At 37.3% G+C, this 16,758-nt stretch overlaps 1 protein-coding gene across 4 annotated transcripts in view; it reads right to left on the bottom strand.

Annotated features, from left to right (window-relative positions):
- FBXO4 (F-box protein 4) overlaps window positions 1-16,487 on the bottom strand; it is a 117,531-nt gene extending 101,044 nt beyond the window's left edge. For 3 of the 4 annotated variants that reach the window (XR_011072211.1, XR_011072210.1, XR_011072212.1), the window contains exons 1-7: window positions 16,297-16,487; window positions 14,072-14,307; window positions 11,798-12,018; window positions 8,385-8,460; window positions 8,099-8,274; window positions 4,095-4,270; window positions 3,501-3,694 (exon numbers count right to left, since the gene is read on the bottom strand). Coding sequence is in view for 1 of the 4 variants with exons in the window: in XM_068532551.1 (XP_068388652.1) it covers window positions 3,605-3,694; window positions 4,095-4,270; window positions 8,099-8,274; window positions 8,385-8,460; window positions 11,798-12,018; window positions 14,072-14,307; window positions 16,297-16,485 (1,164 nt within the window). In the remaining 3 variants the exon portion in view is untranslated. Of the gene's footprint in view, window positions 1-3,398; window positions 3,695-4,094; window positions 4,271-8,098; window positions 8,275-8,384; window positions 8,461-11,797; window positions 12,019-14,071; window positions 14,308-16,296 lie in introns of those variants that run through there. The other variant, XM_068532551.1, reaches the window with a different exon arrangement.
- Between the last annotated feature and the right edge of the window lie 271 nt (window positions 16,488-16,758).

Below are 16,758 nucleotides of genomic sequence, written 5' to 3'. Positions count from 1 at the left end.
GTTTTGTTACAGACCACTACGATAAAGCAAATACTGCAATAAAGTGAGTCACACAAATTTTTTGGTTTCCAAGTACATAGAAAAGTTATATTTACAGTATACTGTAGTCTATTAAGTGTGCAACAGCATTATGTCTAAAAATACAATGTAAATATCTTAATTAAAAAATACCTAACTGCTAAAAAATGCTAATCATCATCTGAGCCTTCAGCAAGTCATAGTAGTAACATCAAAGATCACATCACAGATCACCATAACAATTATAATAATAATTTAAAAGCTTGAAATATTGTAAGACTTATCAAAATCTGACACAGAGACATGAAGTGAGCAAATGTTGCTGGAAAAATGGCACTGATAGAGATGCTCAGTGCAGGGATGCCACAAATCTTCAATTTGTAAAATACACGTGTCTGTGGAATACAATAAAGCAAAGTACAATAAAATGAGGTATGCTTACATCTTGAAAAAAATAAAAGAAAACTTTCATTATTTAAAAAATTTTTTTCTTCTTTTAATTTCTTTATAATATATATGACTGTTTCATCAAAAACTGTAACACTGTCTTCTGGGATTTATAACATATGTAAGTGTAATACATTCAACAGGTGTTAGCAAAAAAGAGTGGTGAGGAGAATAATAGGGCATAAACAGTTACATTTTGACATATTACACATATTGGTACAATATTAACTATAAGAAAACTTTGGAAAGTATATATGTTGTAATCACTAGAGCAACCTCTAAAAAATGCAAAGAGAAAAGCTACTAGAAAAATTTTAATCAATTTCTAACAAAATATAATTCAAAATAGAACAGAAGGAGGAGAGAAACAACATTGGTAAAGAAGGGATAAATGAAAAAGCAAATAATAAAACAGTAGATCTGAACCCAATCATATCAATAATCACATTAAATGTAAATAATCTAAACATTCTAATTAAAATGTAGGTATTGCCAGAATGGAAAAGGAAAAGGCAAGACTTACTATATTCTATCTTTAGGAGATACTTAAAATATAAAAACAGGGGCTTCCCTGGTGGCGCAGTGGTTGAGAATCTGCCTGCTAATGCAGGGGACACGGGTTCAAGCCCTGGTCTGGGAAGATCCCACATGCCGCGGAGCAACTAGGCCTGTGAGCCACAACTACTGAGCCTGTGCGTCTGGAGCCTGTGCTCCGCAACCCGCGATAGTGAGAGGCCTGCGCACCGCGATGAAGAGTGGCCCCTGCTTGCCGCAACTAGAGAAAGCCCTCGCACAGAAACGAAGACCCAACACAGCCAAAAATAAAATAAATAAATAAATTAAAAAAAAAATATATATATATATATAAAAACAAATTTAGGTTGTATGTAAATGGATGGAAAAGATATACCATGAGAACAATATTTTTTAAAAGCTGAATTGATTAATACTAGAAAATGGATTCCAAGACAATAAGTATTATCAGCAAAAAGGACATTTCATAATGATAAAAAGGCCAAATCATCAGGAAGATAAAGTCATATATGTGTGTGCATTTAAAAACAGCATCAAAATACATGAAGCAAAAATTGGCAGAATTAAAAGGAAAAATAGGCAATCACAGTTGAAGATTTTAATGCCTTTCTATTAGTAATTGATAAAACAACCATACAGAAATCAATATAGCCATATAAAAATATCTGGACATCCTCAACTACCTTGACCTAATAGATAGATACCAAATATTACACCAAAAAACTATAAAATATAAACTCTTTTCAAGTGCATGTGGTACACTCGCCAGAATAGACCATAAGCTGGGCCATAAAGCAAGTCTCAATAAATTTAAAAAGACTGAAATTTTACAGAGTATGTTCTCTGATAAAAAGATAATTGAATTAGATGTCAATAAATTATCTAGGAAATAGAGATTAAACAACACTAAAACAATACTACTAAATAATCACTGGATTGAAAAAGTAATCACACGGGATTAGAAAATATTTTAACTGAATGATAATAAATATACAATATAAAAAAAGTGTGGATGCAGCTAAAGAGGGCTTGAGGAAAATCTATAGCTTTTTCTTTTTTTTTTTTTAAGAAATAGAATCAATGACCTAAGGTTGTACCTTAATAATCTAAAAAAGGGAAGATGAAATTAAAATTTTTTTTTACATTTAAAAAGCAGAAAAATAGAGATTAGAGCATAAATCAATGAAACAGAATATAGAATGAATCAATAAAACCTAAAGCTGGTTCTTGAGAATAATAAAATCAGTAAAACTCTAGCCAGACTGATCATGAAGAAAAAAGACATAAATTACCAACATCAGGAATGAATGAGGTAACATAACTACATATAATTAAAAAAAGGGGGGAGTAGATCTACTTTTGGCATAACAGTATGAAGAGTTCCATGTAATGGCTCCCTAGAGAAACTAGAGAAAATTAATTTTTAAAAATCATTAAAATCTCTGTAAATGGTCCTAAGAGCATACAGCAAATGAAGAAACATTTATTCAAAAATATATATATACTAAAACTCAGTAAGAACAGTAAGAGTCTGTGGGATTTGAACCAAGACCCACTCCCCTCCTTCCCTCCTCCAGCTCAGAAAGAAGAAACTCCATTCTAGACTGGGGCAGCTGAGGAAACAGCACTCTCTCTCCAAGTCAGAGGGCAACCTTCCTAGGAGGAGCAGGATGTCAGCATTTCTCATTCTGCCCCCAACTATACAAGTGCTGAAGCTAAGTTCTGGATAAGTGCACCCAAGATGTGAGAGTGCCTTTCTTTGAAATGGCACCTGCTCGAAGGATGGAGGCTGTATCTTGGGTGCAGCACCACTAAGAATATTATGCTTTTTTTATTATAACTTAAAAATTCTTCAATTCCAATGAGATAGGAGGACTGTAATGTTTCCTCTGCAAAGTGCAAGCAATTAGTGAATAGGAGGTCATATGATCATGAGCATCTCTGGAATATTTTCTCTATGAGTAAGGAATAAAATTTGGCTTTAGCACCTCATGAGCTTTCAAAGTTATTTGAAAATAGCAAGAATTTCCAGTTATTTTCACTGAATTAGTATTGAATATGATATAAAGTTAATTCCTACTGTTTCAGAAAAGAAACAGAAGTTGTATGGCCAAAATAGTAAATGAAATTCCAGTGAATATTCAGTTTTAAATAGTACATTTATTAAAAACAGATAGAAACTTATTTTCTGATAACCATTTAAGGACCTTTGAAAAGAATCTATTGAAAGCTTAGTAAATTTGCTATTCCCCACTATGGCAATCTTTGAAACGAAAAGAAGAGAAACCACAAAGAATGAGAGAGGCACAAACTTGTTTTTCCAGAATTTAATATTAAAAAAAAATATATATATATATATATAAGTTATTTTAAAATATTAAAAGGTTCATTTTGGGGCCAAATGCTAGCACTGAAACTTTTTTCTTGTAATTGATTTAAGGTAAAAAGTAAAAATTATATTAAAAAATAGAGTAGCTACAGCTGTCCAATATAAACCCTACCTGCAAAAAGGCAGGGCAGAATGAGCTGACTTGAGCAAATATCCACATCACGACCTTAGTAACAAGTTTCCAATGCTTTCAGTTCCCAAGGTCTAAAAGGAGGATCATCTTGCATGCTTAGATTCTACTTCTTCAAGAATCCACTGAATGCCATTCAAAAAACCAGTTAAAGTTTCAGCCTCTGTATCCTGGACCTATGAGCAAATAAAAGAGATTACTGTCAATAAGAAACTGAGTGAAAAATCTTATAATTAAGTGGGACATTTTCCTGGACACTCAAAAAAGAACAGGACTAAAAATATCCCAATAAACTTTGGGTGAGTCACTCAAGTTTGGTCTTCTAGAGAGCTTAGATTAAAAAATATCATCTTCTCTTCTGTCTTATAATTACTACCAATATGAGGTTTATTACTTATCTCAGAGGTCAGCTTTGATACCAAATATCTCCCACCGATTAAGCTACTAAAACTGACTTTTAGAATGTTATTTTATTAAAGAGAATGAGTAGAAAAGAATTTTAAAAATAAAAATCAATTAGAAAGTAGAGTGAAAACTAAAATGAGATTTTTCTCACCAGAGAAAATAGGACCTTACCATCCATGGGTGGCTCAGATGATTCAGACGCAGCTCATGGGCCAAATAAAAACAGGGCATTCTTTTTACATTAGCTTGAGAAATACAAGATAAAACCAGCATTGGTCTTCCTGAAGATCCAAAAGCTGGATCTGTCATTGCCATAATACGAGAAAATTCATCTTGCCATTCATGTCCTAAGGAATGTAGTCAAGACCCTTAATTTGCATTACTTGTAATGACTTAAAAAATAATAAAACAAAATTAAGAACTAACAAAACAAGGGAAGCAAAAAATTACCAGGATCCAAACATAACAAACTGCCTCTATTGCTGTGTTCATTTACTGTTCTTTCGTAAAACTACATTAATCAGCCTTGCAAGGATAGGAATTTAGGTGAAATCAGAGAGAACAAAAACAGTACCACTCAGATGTCTCTATGGTTTAAAAGCAAAAATACTTTGATATAGATATTTTCCTCTCACAAATTCTGTAGCTGTCACTACCCTTTCTTTCAAAGGCCGTAGTTTCCAAAACTTAAACATATAATTGAGTCTAGCTTTTTTATCCAAACTGAAAACCTCTGCCTTTCACTGGAGTGTAAATCACTGACATTTTGTGGTAGGCAGAATTCTAAAATGACCCCAATGACTCATACCCCGTATAATCCCTTCTCCTCTGAGTGTGAGAGGAATCTGTAAATACAGTGGGATTATCACTGACATGATTAGGCTATACTGTAAGACACAGCTGACTTCAAGAAAGGGAGATTATACTCAGTGAGCCTAACCTAATCAGGTGATCCCTTAAAACAGATGAGATTCTTCCTAGTGAGAGAGACTCTCCATTGCTGGATTTGAAGACAGAGGGAGTCACATGACAAGGAATGATGATGGCCTGTGAAGCTGAGAGCTGCCCCAAGCTGACAGCCAGCAAGGAAACAGGGACCTCAGCCGTACAACAGTAAGGAGCTGAATTCAGCCAATAACTGAGTGAGCTAGAAAGCAGATTTTTCCCTAGAGCCTCCAGAAAGGGATGTAACCCATCTGACACCCTAATTTCAGCCTCTGAGACCTAGGCTGAGAACCCAGCCATGCCGTGCTCAAGACTTCAGACATAGAGAACTCTGAGCTAATAAACAGATGTTGTTTTAAGCCACTAGGTTGGCAGTAATTTGTTATATATTAATAGAAAACAAATAAACATTTAATGTAATTATCAACACAGTACATTTAAATCTATCATATACCTCTTGAATTTTGACTTGTTCCATCTATTCTTTGTTCCTTTTCCTGCCTTCTTTTGAACTGACTTTTTTAATGATTCCATTTTATCTTCACTACTGGCTTATTTAATTATACCTCTGTTACACTTTTTTTTAGTGGTTGCTCAAGGATTTACAATGTATATTTTAAACTTATAACAGTCTACTTTTTTTTTTTAGTTTTTATTTTATTTATTTGACTGCATTGGGTCTTCGTTGCTGCGCGCAGGCTTTCCCTAGTTGCGGCGAGTGGGGGCTACTCTTCGCTGCGGTGTGCAGGCTTCTCATTGCGGTGGCTTCTCTTGTTGCAGAGCACGGGCTCTAGGCACGTGGGCTTCAGTAGTTGTGGCGCATGGGCTCAGTAGTTGTGGCTCGTGGACTCTAGAGCACAGCCTCAGTAGTTGTGGCACATGGGTTCAGTTGCTCCATGGCACGTGGGATCTTCCCGGACCAGGGCTCGAACCCGTGTCCCCTGCATTGACAGGTGGATTCTTAACCACTGTGCCACCAGGAAAGTCCCTAACAGTCTACTTTTAAAAAGTATTATATAACTTCACATATAGAACCTTATAATACTATGTTTCCATTTCTGCCTTTCCATGTTGTGTAATATTGTTACAATATAGTTTATTTAAAAAATATCATAAACCCATAATACATTGTTACTGTTTTTCCTTTACATAATGATAAATTAAAATTAGAAAAAAATATTTTATGTATAGCTATATTGTTTATATCCCAAGGCTCTTCATTTCTTTTTGTAGATGCAGTTTTCTACCTGGTATCATATTCTTCTACCTGAAGAGTTTCCTTTAATATTTCTTGTTATACAAATGTGCTGACTGAACTTTCTCAGATTTTGTTTGTCTGAAAAAAGTCTTGATTTTGCCTTCATTTTTGAAAGATGTCTTTGCTGGATATTAGATTTTCCCCCCTTTGAATACTATAAAGATTTCGCTTCATTACCTTCTGGCTTACAGCAAAATTCTGTCAGAAAGTCTCTGTCCTTATCTTTGGCCCTCTATATGTATGTTTTGTTTTGCTCTGGTTGCCTTCAAGATATTCTCTTTACCTTTGGTTTTCATCAGTTTGGCTTTGATGTATCTGTATTTTTTATTTATCAGGTTTGGAGTTCTTTGAGAATCTTGGATCTGTGGTTTATTCTCTTTCAGTAATTTTGAAATAGTTTTGGTCATTATCTGTTCAGAAATTTCTTTTTCCCTGTTCTTACTCCTTTCATGTGTTGGGGCTCCAATCACATATAAATTGAATCAGGGGTCAGCATAGCAAACTCTGAAGATCTGTTTTTATAAATAAATTTCTTTGAGAAACAGCCATGCCCATTCATTTGCAAACTGTCTATGGCTACTTTTGCACTATAATAGCAGGGTTGAGTAACTGTGAGAGATTGTATGACTCACGTGCCTAAAATATTTACTATCTGGACCTTTAAGAAAATGCCAACCCCTGAGTTAGATCACTTAATAGGTTCCCCCAGCTCTTGAATGTTTTGTCCTCCACTCCTACTCTTTTTTCTCTTTGTGTTTTAATTTGGATAATTTCAATTGATCTATCTTCACATTCACAAAAGGTTTCCTTTGTTAATATGTCCACTGAAGGAACGGTTCACCTCTTATCATATTTTTCATATTTAGCATTCCCATTTTATTTTTTCATAGCTTCCTTCTCTCTGCTGAAAATCCCTATTTGTTACATATATTGTCCATCTTTTCCACTAGATTCTTTAACATATTAATCATAGTTCTTTTAATGTCTCTTTCTGAGAGGGCTAACATCCAGGCCATCGCTGTGTCTAATTCCATTGAATGCTTTATCACTTGACAATGGGTCATTTCATTTTGATATTTTTTTTGTATCTTATAATTTTTAATTTAATGTTAGATGTTTTATGTGGAAGAACAGAAGAGACCGAGGTAAAGGGGATTTACTTCTAGAATTGGACGCGATTCTTCTGTTAGGCCATTAATGCAGTGGGATGAGTCCAGCTAGTCAGTAGTTGAGCTGGATTTGGCTTTTGTTGCTATAGTTAATTTCAGTGCACCATAAACTGTAAGTTCTTTCAGCAGTGGGATGCTGCTACCTTGTTCCTAGTGAGAATAATATACTGTATATTTATGCCCTACCTTATTCACAGAGGATTTGGGAAAGAAATTACAATACTGGCTTGTGGTCCAATAATATTCTATTTTCATGCTATTTATCACATTGTGAATGGCAATTATTCAGAATATATGGATAGTGTTCTTAACTAATCTACTTAACCAAAGTAAACACTCCACCCCACACATCTCTCTACTATCTGGAAAATTAAAATAAAGGTAAAATTTTTCATTTACCTGCATAAATTATTTGAATAGGGCCAAAAGCAGACAAAACACCAATAACAAAAAGTGCAGAAGCATACAACAACAAAAAAACACTATGTAGTTACAGTATCAAACTTCGGTGTGCATCAGAATTCTGTAAAGCTTGTTAAAAAAACAGATGCCCAAGACACAACCCAAATCTATGAGTCATAATCCACCAGGGTAGGAATCAGGCAGCTGCGTTTTTAACAAGATCCCTCAGTGATCCTAATGCACATCAAGTTTTGGGAATCCAATATTAACAGTAATAACAGAATCACATTGATAAAATTAGCCATGATATTCTTAACAAGCCACAGTAAAGCCTAAAAACATACTTTCTTATTTGCTTTGCAAAGAAAGTGCTTTTAAAAAGAAAATAAGATAATACTTACTTTTATGAGCTTCAGCATTTGCAACATAGATGAACCCATCAACAACTTCACACACCTTCTGAATTTGTGGAATTACACTGTACCGGCTTCCTTGTTGATCATCCCCTTCATTCTGTATACTGAACATCTTGTTAACTGCACTTGTATGTTCTTCTCTTGCTCTATCTCTTTCCTTTCTATAAGAAAAATGTAAATATAGAACATAAACAGACACTAAACAGACTTCGCCCCCCTAAAATATTCCATTACTGGTGTCTCAGATTGGTTGCCAAGTAGGCAGCCTTACCTTGTAGTTGAATATAATATTAGGATGTTGAATTTATGTTGGTTGCTCAACTGAAAACTGACTCCTGATCCAATACCTAAAGGAGAAAATTACAGTTATCAAAACAAGTCATTAATAAAGACAGCAAAAGATGAGAATGAAAAAAATTACTTGGTATAAGTAAAAAGAGTAAATGAAAAACTATGACAAGTTATATATATAGCTTTGGAATAAAATGAAATGTTTGTGTTGAAGAAAAGATGCCGTATGCAATTTTCATTCACATGGTAATAAACTATGGATATAGAAGAAAAAACTGCTAGGCTTTAACATTCCTTTTTATACCATCATCAGTATCATCATTAACTTTATCATCATCCTCTCAGTAGCAGCTGCATCGTAACAGCTACTACTATTTATCCTCAAGACTAAGGCTTAGTTTCACTTCTTTTATGTTCTCATTAGTCTTATACTCCACGTACACATTCAGCCAAATGGCTTTTTTTCCCCACTCTGAGAAGCTGTTTTTAAATTCATGGCACCTCAGAAAACTGAGGAAATATGGCAGACACTGAAATTTGGAATTAGACTTGGGCTAGAATCCTGAATTTGCCACATATGCCCATGTTTCTGTGAGCCTGTTTTGACATCAAAATATAGAAATAATACACACTTTTTAGGGTTATTGTAAGCATTAAATGAGATCACATATGTAAAACACCTATGGAGTGACTGGTAAGTAACAGGTGTTAAACACTAGCTTCTTACTATTTTATATCTAAATCATTCAACATTGTCATTCGTCCTTCTTTCTTAACTCCTTCCCTCCTTTGGCTGTGTTAACACTACGGGGCTGATTCTCCTCTTGCCTCCTGGAAAGATCCTTCTCCTCTTCCTTGGCTTTACCTCTTTTTGCTATATAAATGTCCTCTTAGATCTGTCTACTTCTCTCCATCCTCACCCCCACCTTTTAGTCTAAATTATTATCATCTCTCACCTGGACTTCTGTAATCATTTCTAACTAGCCTCCTAAATCCACTTCTGCCCCCTACTATCCATTCTTCTGACAGCAGCTGGAGAGATTGCTTTAAAATGCTTTTAATTACATCTCTTCCCTTCAAAGCCCCTGCTCTTCAGATAAACAAAAATTTAATATAATCTGGCCTCTACTTACCTCATTAGGACAACTCCATCTTTCATATCCTTAATCCCTGCATTATAACCACTCTAGGTATTTAAAGCAGCTATGCCGTGCCATCTTATGTCACCATTCTGGGCAACACATATATAGAGATCTTGGTGGCTAGGACTGCAAGCATCCCAGGCAAAGTGGCCCTAGTCCTCCCACCACCAGGGGCCTCCCCAGAGAGATCACAGAAACAAATTCTACCATGTCTCTGATCTTTGTTTTCATCAGTTTAACTTCCAGAAATTACCCTCTCAACACATCTAACCTCGGCCCAGTATGATTCTCACGTTGTTTTGCCCCGCCTTGCCAATGATTCATCCCTCCACTCTTCCCTGACCTTGCAGGGTCTGAGGCACAATTAGATGGGCAATTTCAAACAATCACTCCAGCTGCTGTCTGGAGAATGAAATTGCCATTTCACAATCCGCAAATTTCCCCATATCCCGAATCTCTTCTTGAAGGGTTCCTTCCACCTCATGGCCCTACCTGAAAATAGCCTGTCCCTAGGTGCCGCTTCTCTTAACAGTGGGCTCTCAAGTAACAAAGTTACCTATTCTCTCACATCTCAGGGTAAAGAGATGCGGTGAATGGTCTCTTTACTCCTCAATGCCATGTCTTAACCATTACTCACCAACCCTCTTGAAAAAACTCCATCTCTCAGAGACACGCACACCATTTAGCTGTAATACCATCTCCCCGTCCTTAACCTTGTAACTCATGAATCTCCTTTTGATAATCCCTTCCTCCAGACATTCACTGACGATTTCAGCACCTGGCTCACAATATTCCTCTCTATCCTCAGAAACTTCCAAGTCCATGTGGACTTCATATTATTCCCAAATCTTCATTTCTAGCCCAGATCTTTCTCTTGAGATATGGATGCATAAAGTAATCCATAAAGTCATTCATTCATTCACTCATCAAATATATATTGAATGCCTACTATGTGCCTGGCACCACAGCTAAGAATAAAGCTGACAAGATTTCTGCCCTAACGGAGCTTCCATTCAAGCGGCTAGCTTATAGCAGGCATCTCTACTTGTATCAAAAGTTTCTCTTCCTCCTGTGTTTCCTTAATCTAGTGAATGGCACCATCATCCAATATGAAAATCAGACCAAAAACCAGGAATTATCCTTATTACTGCTAACACACATTGAGTCAATTCTATATCCTTCATATTTTTATCACAATATTGTAGTGGTTTCTTATCCCTTCTAATCAATTCTCTACTCAGGAGCCAGAGTGATCTATCCAAAATGCCATCTTGATCATCTTACTTCTCTGCTTAAAATCCTTCAACAAATGCTTGACATACAAGCATCTTCTCACCTGGCCCCACTCTGGACACACAGAGCTACTTCAAGTGTGGCATGCACACTCAGAACTTTGGGATTTTAGAAATGTAGTTCTCACTGCTTAGAATATTTTACCCTTTTTTTGATGGCCTACCCCTACTTATCCTATTGACTCATGTAAGGCATCATGTTCAGTGCAGAGCCTTCTCTGACCCTTACCTTTCTACACAGGAGCTAATTACACCACATTCTAATCACCTGTATACATGTCTCTGCCCTCGTCTAGACCAAGTACCTTTCAGGGCAAACAGGAGATTTTTTATGTTGTTTGTTTTAAATCTCTGCATCTTTAGTATCTAATAGGTACTCTCAATAAATGAATAAGTAAAGCACAAGCTAGTTTACACTGTTATGCATGTTTGTTATATATCCTGCTTACCAAACTAACTACATGGCTGTTGTTGCTATTGTTTTTCATAGAAATAAAGGTAAGGTGATAATTTAGCTCTTTTTTGAAATTCCAATATATATCAAAGTACTTTGCATATAGTAGGTTCTGAATGGTTTTTGCTGTTAACATTCTTTTAAAATATGGTAAATGTACAAATATAACTTTTTTTTAATAACATCTTTATTGGAGTATAATTGCTTTACAGTAGTGTCTTAGTTTCTGCTTTATAGCAAACAAATATAACATTTTGACAACATACAATTTGCTTTCACATAATCTCATATTCTGGACTGAGAAAGTAAGAGAAAGCTTACCTCTTATAAAAAGTAAATTAATTCTTTCAGTCCATAGAGACCTGAGGGCTCCCATGCACCAAATTAGTATATTTCATTACAACAAAGAGTTAATTAATTTAAAAACTAATTTCTTTCTATTTAACATTAGAGTCAAGCTCAAAGTGTTTGAATTATATGTACTGTAGATTAACATGAAAATTACCATCAATCTGCCTCTGAGGCAAACCAGCTGTTGGGCAAAGCTCCTCGGAAGACATCAAGCTCAACACCAAAGATGTATTTAGTTCTTCCAAACCTGGTCCAAACATGGCAAATCGTGGTTCATTCTGAATGATCAATGAGTGTAAAAATGAGGTGACAGCTCCATACATAGGACGGCTAGATTTTGAGGATCTTCTTGTATATGGACAGCACATTTTATAGCTGTATAAAATTGGCACAATTAGAAAATTAACACAAACACTTACTTAGCCAGTTATTCATTCAACAATATATAATGTATTGAGAACTTGCCAGACAAAAGGGATATAATGATTATACAGTCCCAATCCTCATGGAGGGCAGTGGAGGACAGGCACCATTATAATACGTATGCCGAGTTCCATGACAGAAAGAAGCAGAAGATGCTATGGGGGTAGTAGTGGTCTAGTAGCTGAGGAGGTCTTCCCTGGGAATCGGTTACTTACTTTCTAATTTTTCATTTAGATTCTCTCATGAAACACTTGGTCTAACACGTTTCAATGCTTAAAATTCACTACATAAAGCAGTGATTCTCAACCTGGGGAGATTTTGCACCCCCAGGGAACATTTCTTAATGTCTACAGTCCAGGGATGCTGTTAAACATCTTACAATGCACACACAAGACAGTTCCCATAACATCTGCTCCAAAATGTCAATAGTGCCAAGACTGAGAAACACTGTACTAAACATAAACTACATAGATAGTATAAATGTCCCTAGAGATAAAAAAAGAAAAAAAAAATTACTAAAGCTACCAATATAACCAAATTTCTTAGGGTACTTCTATTAACAGTAACAGTTCAATAAGTATTAATTACAGGGCAGCTCAAATGTTCCGTTACAGGTAACCTGGCAAACTAAGAATCACGTGAAAGAAACAACTCAACTTTTTCAATAGCTATAAATTTCTAAACTAGCAATTCAACATGTTATCAAAAATTAAAACAAAGTTACTCAAATCAAAATAAAACCTAAAGCCCTTTAAATCGAGCTGGTTAAGACAATAACTAACGTTACAAGACAATCACCTTTACTTAGGAACCTTGTAATTCAAGAAGGAAAAAAAAATCAACTTTGCAGCTAGGTAGATCTGGCCAAGCCTCACCACTTTAATTAGTCATATAAGCCACTTATAGTCTAAACTTCAGTTTTTTCATCTGCATTATTTGAGCAATAACAATCAATCCAGGGTTGTAAGGATCAGAAATAATTTATATGATAACAAATGGTCGTTATTACGATTATTACTATCCCTAGGAAAACGTGGTTCCACAGCGCACAGAAACACTTGATGTTATGGTTGGCTGTGGGACAACGAAGAGGTAACACTAACAAGTGAGAGTACAGTAGCACTTGTTAAAATTACATACATGCGTATTTTAATCAAGTAGTCTCACAAGACTTGATGTAATGGCATCTGTATTGGAATAAGGAAAGAGTCTGAATAACTTAAAATATGAAAAAAAGTCCCACATGTAGCTATTAAATCTACCACAGGAAAACAATTCTTACCTAACGCACAAATATTCTTTAAATTTTACTTACAATGCCTTAAGTTTGGGGCTTTTAATAAAGCAGGTTATATCCAGAACTAACGACATTACAGTCCCTTACAAATTATACGACCTTAGACAAATCCATAACCATGCAGAACCTTCATTCCACATCCATAACACAAGGAAAATACCTTCTTATTGTGTGAGAATTAAATAAGTAAACATACATAAAACATCCATCATAGAATCCAATACACTATAGTTGCTCAATAAAATTAATTCTCTCAAATACATGATATTCGAAAATGTCAATGCATTTGGGTGATAACAAAATCTTATTTCCCAGAAACTTAAGAATGGTTTTCTTCCATGCAAAAGAACTCCTGTCTGAACTCTGGCCTTTCCTTCTCTGGATATGGAAAAGTATTTATTTTAACAAAATGACAAGTGTTCTAAAGATAATGAAAATTTTAAGAAGTGTTTTACTTCTTGCCATATAAACTATCTATAATTATTCAAATACTCTACTTAGGTACTACAGGGAAATAACAAAATGTGAACGCTGAAACGGTTCTATGAAGGAAGTTATTTTACCTAACCCCCAATTTTACAAAAGGACAACTCAGACTCAAAATTCATGCAACAAATTAGTAGGAGGGACAAGACTAATTTAGACTACTGACTTGTAATATAGTTAAATTTAATATCTTCTTTTTAATTCGTAAAACTAGATACTTACACTGCCATGTAGTCAAAAAATGCACCATCAGTGACCTCAGATATAGGCTTTTTTAAGATTTCTAGATCTGGAAGAGACTTCCAGTCAACAGAAGACCAAGAAGGAAGATCCCGCAACAGAAAATATCTCCACAGAATTGCATCTCGTACAGTTTCATTCCAATAATGACTTGTACTTCCCAACTGACATAGATCATGAGGTGAAAGAAATGACAAAATATATAGCTGTACATCAATCTGAAACAGAGGGAAGCAGCAAGTACGTTAAAGGGATGAATAATTTATCTTGGTAAAAAGTTTTTTTTAAATAATACATTACAGGGACTTTTTAAAATAATAAATTACAGGGACTTCCTGGTGGCGCAGTGGTTAAGAATCCACCTGCCAATGCAGGGGACACGGGTTCGAGCCCTGGTCTGGGAAGATCCCACATGCCGCGGAGCAATTAAGCCCGAGCGCCACAGCTACTAAGCCTGCGCTCTAGAGCCTGCGAGCCACAACTACTGAAGCCGGCACTCCTAGAGCCCGTGCTCCGCAACAAGAGAAGCCACCGCAATGAGAAGCCCGCGCACCTCAACGAAGAGTAGCCCCCGCTCTCCGCAACTAGAGAAAGCCCACGCGCAGCAACGAAGACCCAACGCAGCCAAAAATAAATAAATTTATAAAAAATAAATAAATAATAAATTACAAAATAACAAATAATTATACTAGGAAACCAAAGGTCAACTGAACAGTGTATCATTTTAATAATTAAATCTATCATGACAAATTACAAAATTAACAGTTTTTATACTAAATAACAAAAAATCAACTTAACAGTCTTTTTTTTTTGCAGCAGCAGCAGCATGTGGAACTTCCCTGACCACGGATGGAACCCGTGCCCCCTGCAGTGGAAGCGAAGAGTCTTAACCACTGGACCACCAGGGAATTCAACAGTCATTATTTTTAATGATGAAATCTATCATGCTGAAGTTAATTTCCTGTCTCAGGATAGAATCATAATGAACATTTCATTTTTGACACATTGAAACATTCCTGAAATACCTCCCATTGTTCTGGTATTTTTCAAGTAAAATAACCACTTCATTTAATTTTTCCTTATGGATATTCTGCCACACCATTTATTTGAATGACCTGCTTAATGAAATAATTTATTCTTCAAAATAAAATCTTTATCAAGCGGACAAACTTCTGATTTTATCATTACATCAAATCAAAGAGTAAATGTCACCTGCGTTCTTCTGTAAAATCTGTTATTTCAGAGAACCTCTGCAAGGAGAACCATGGAGGCAACCTAAGCCTGCAGTTTTTAATTTCTGATGGACCTCAAGAGTGTCAATAGTCCAGCTGAGATATAGCATTTTAATAATTTCTAAGAAATTCTCCTCTCTCCGTTTTCCTATCTACCTGAAAAGTTTAACAATGAAAAATGTGTGTAATTCTCGTGGCCTGCCGTAACTTGAGGCCCTTGTAATTTACTCATTTACTTTCCCGCATTTTTTTTTTAAGATTTTTTTTTTTTTTTGATGTGAACCATATTTAAAGTCTTTATTGAATTTGTTACCATATTGCTTCTGTTTTATGTTTTGGTTTTTTGGCCAGAGGCATGTGGGATCTTAGCTCCCCACCAGGGATCCACCTACACCCCCTGCAGTGGAAAGTGAAGTCTTAACCACTGGACCGCCAGGGAAATCCCTAGTCATTTACTTTCAATTGTCAGTTTTGTCACTTGAAATACAGGTAAGATAACAGTCGCAAAATCCTAGGAGAGTGTGTGTTTTGCAAGACCGCCAGGTGTTTCGGTACATGGAGCCTGGGATGAAAGATGCTGAGAACACAAGACACTGGACGCTTTCCATGATTTCCAGAACGTCTGGAATGGTCTCCGCATTTCCTTAACCTGACGTTCAGGGTGACCCAGTCCCTAGACCTGTTTTGGGGGTAGAAAACCAGAAGGTGACCTGGCTGGTTGCCAGGGCACAACCTGCAGGTGAGTTTCGGGGCGACCTTCGGCCCAGCTGCGGGGCACCAGGGGTCAACGCCACGGCGTTTCTGCACAACTTCTGCCCCCAGGTGACGACACTGCCCGGAATGGCTGCAGGGACGAGGCCAGACACAGGCCGGGCCCCGGGAGGCTTCCCCCCGCCCCGGCCCCCAGAGGCCGCCCCGGCGAGCGCCCCTCCCGGCCCGGCCCGCGGTCCTCCGCGGGTGGCGGCCGACGCTCACCGGCAGCCGCGTTAGCGAGCTGGCCTCCTCGTCCGCCTCCTCCGGGGAGGCCCTCGGAGCCGCCCTCTCCTTGCCCACCGACTGCCAGAAGCTCCTCCAGCCGCTGAAGATAGCAGCCTCCAGGCGGCCCCACTCGCTGTGGTGAGGCTGAGGGGAGCCGCCTCCAGTGCGCGGCTCGCTTCCCGCCATGGTTGCCGACGCAGCACGTGACGCGCCGCAGGGTGACGCAGACGCGTCCTTCCCCTGCTCCCCGCCCCCCCCGCCTCCGCTCCCTCCCTTCCCCCACCCCCCGTTGCGGCCCCCATCTCCCCCCTCCGCACCCCCGGTGGAGAAGCCTCCAGAGCCGGGGACGGAACGGAGAGATGGACCGACTGAGCGTGGTTCCCAGTTGAGCTTGAGGTTCCCGCCGACAATCACTGCTCCCCTCACTCCACGCCTCAACCTTAGGCGCGCTGACCTCAC

Source organism: Eschrichtius robustus, chromosome 2 (assembly GCF_028021215.1).
Source record: "Eschrichtius robustus isolate mEscRob2 chromosome 2, mEscRob2.pri, whole genome shotgun sequence".
In the NCBI taxonomy this organism is placed as follows: Eukaryota; Metazoa; Chordata; class Mammalia; order Artiodactyla; family Eschrichtiidae; genus Eschrichtius; species Eschrichtius robustus.
The sequence above is the reverse complement of the archived record's forward strand: the minus strand, read 5'-3'. Positions and strand labels throughout refer to the sequence as shown.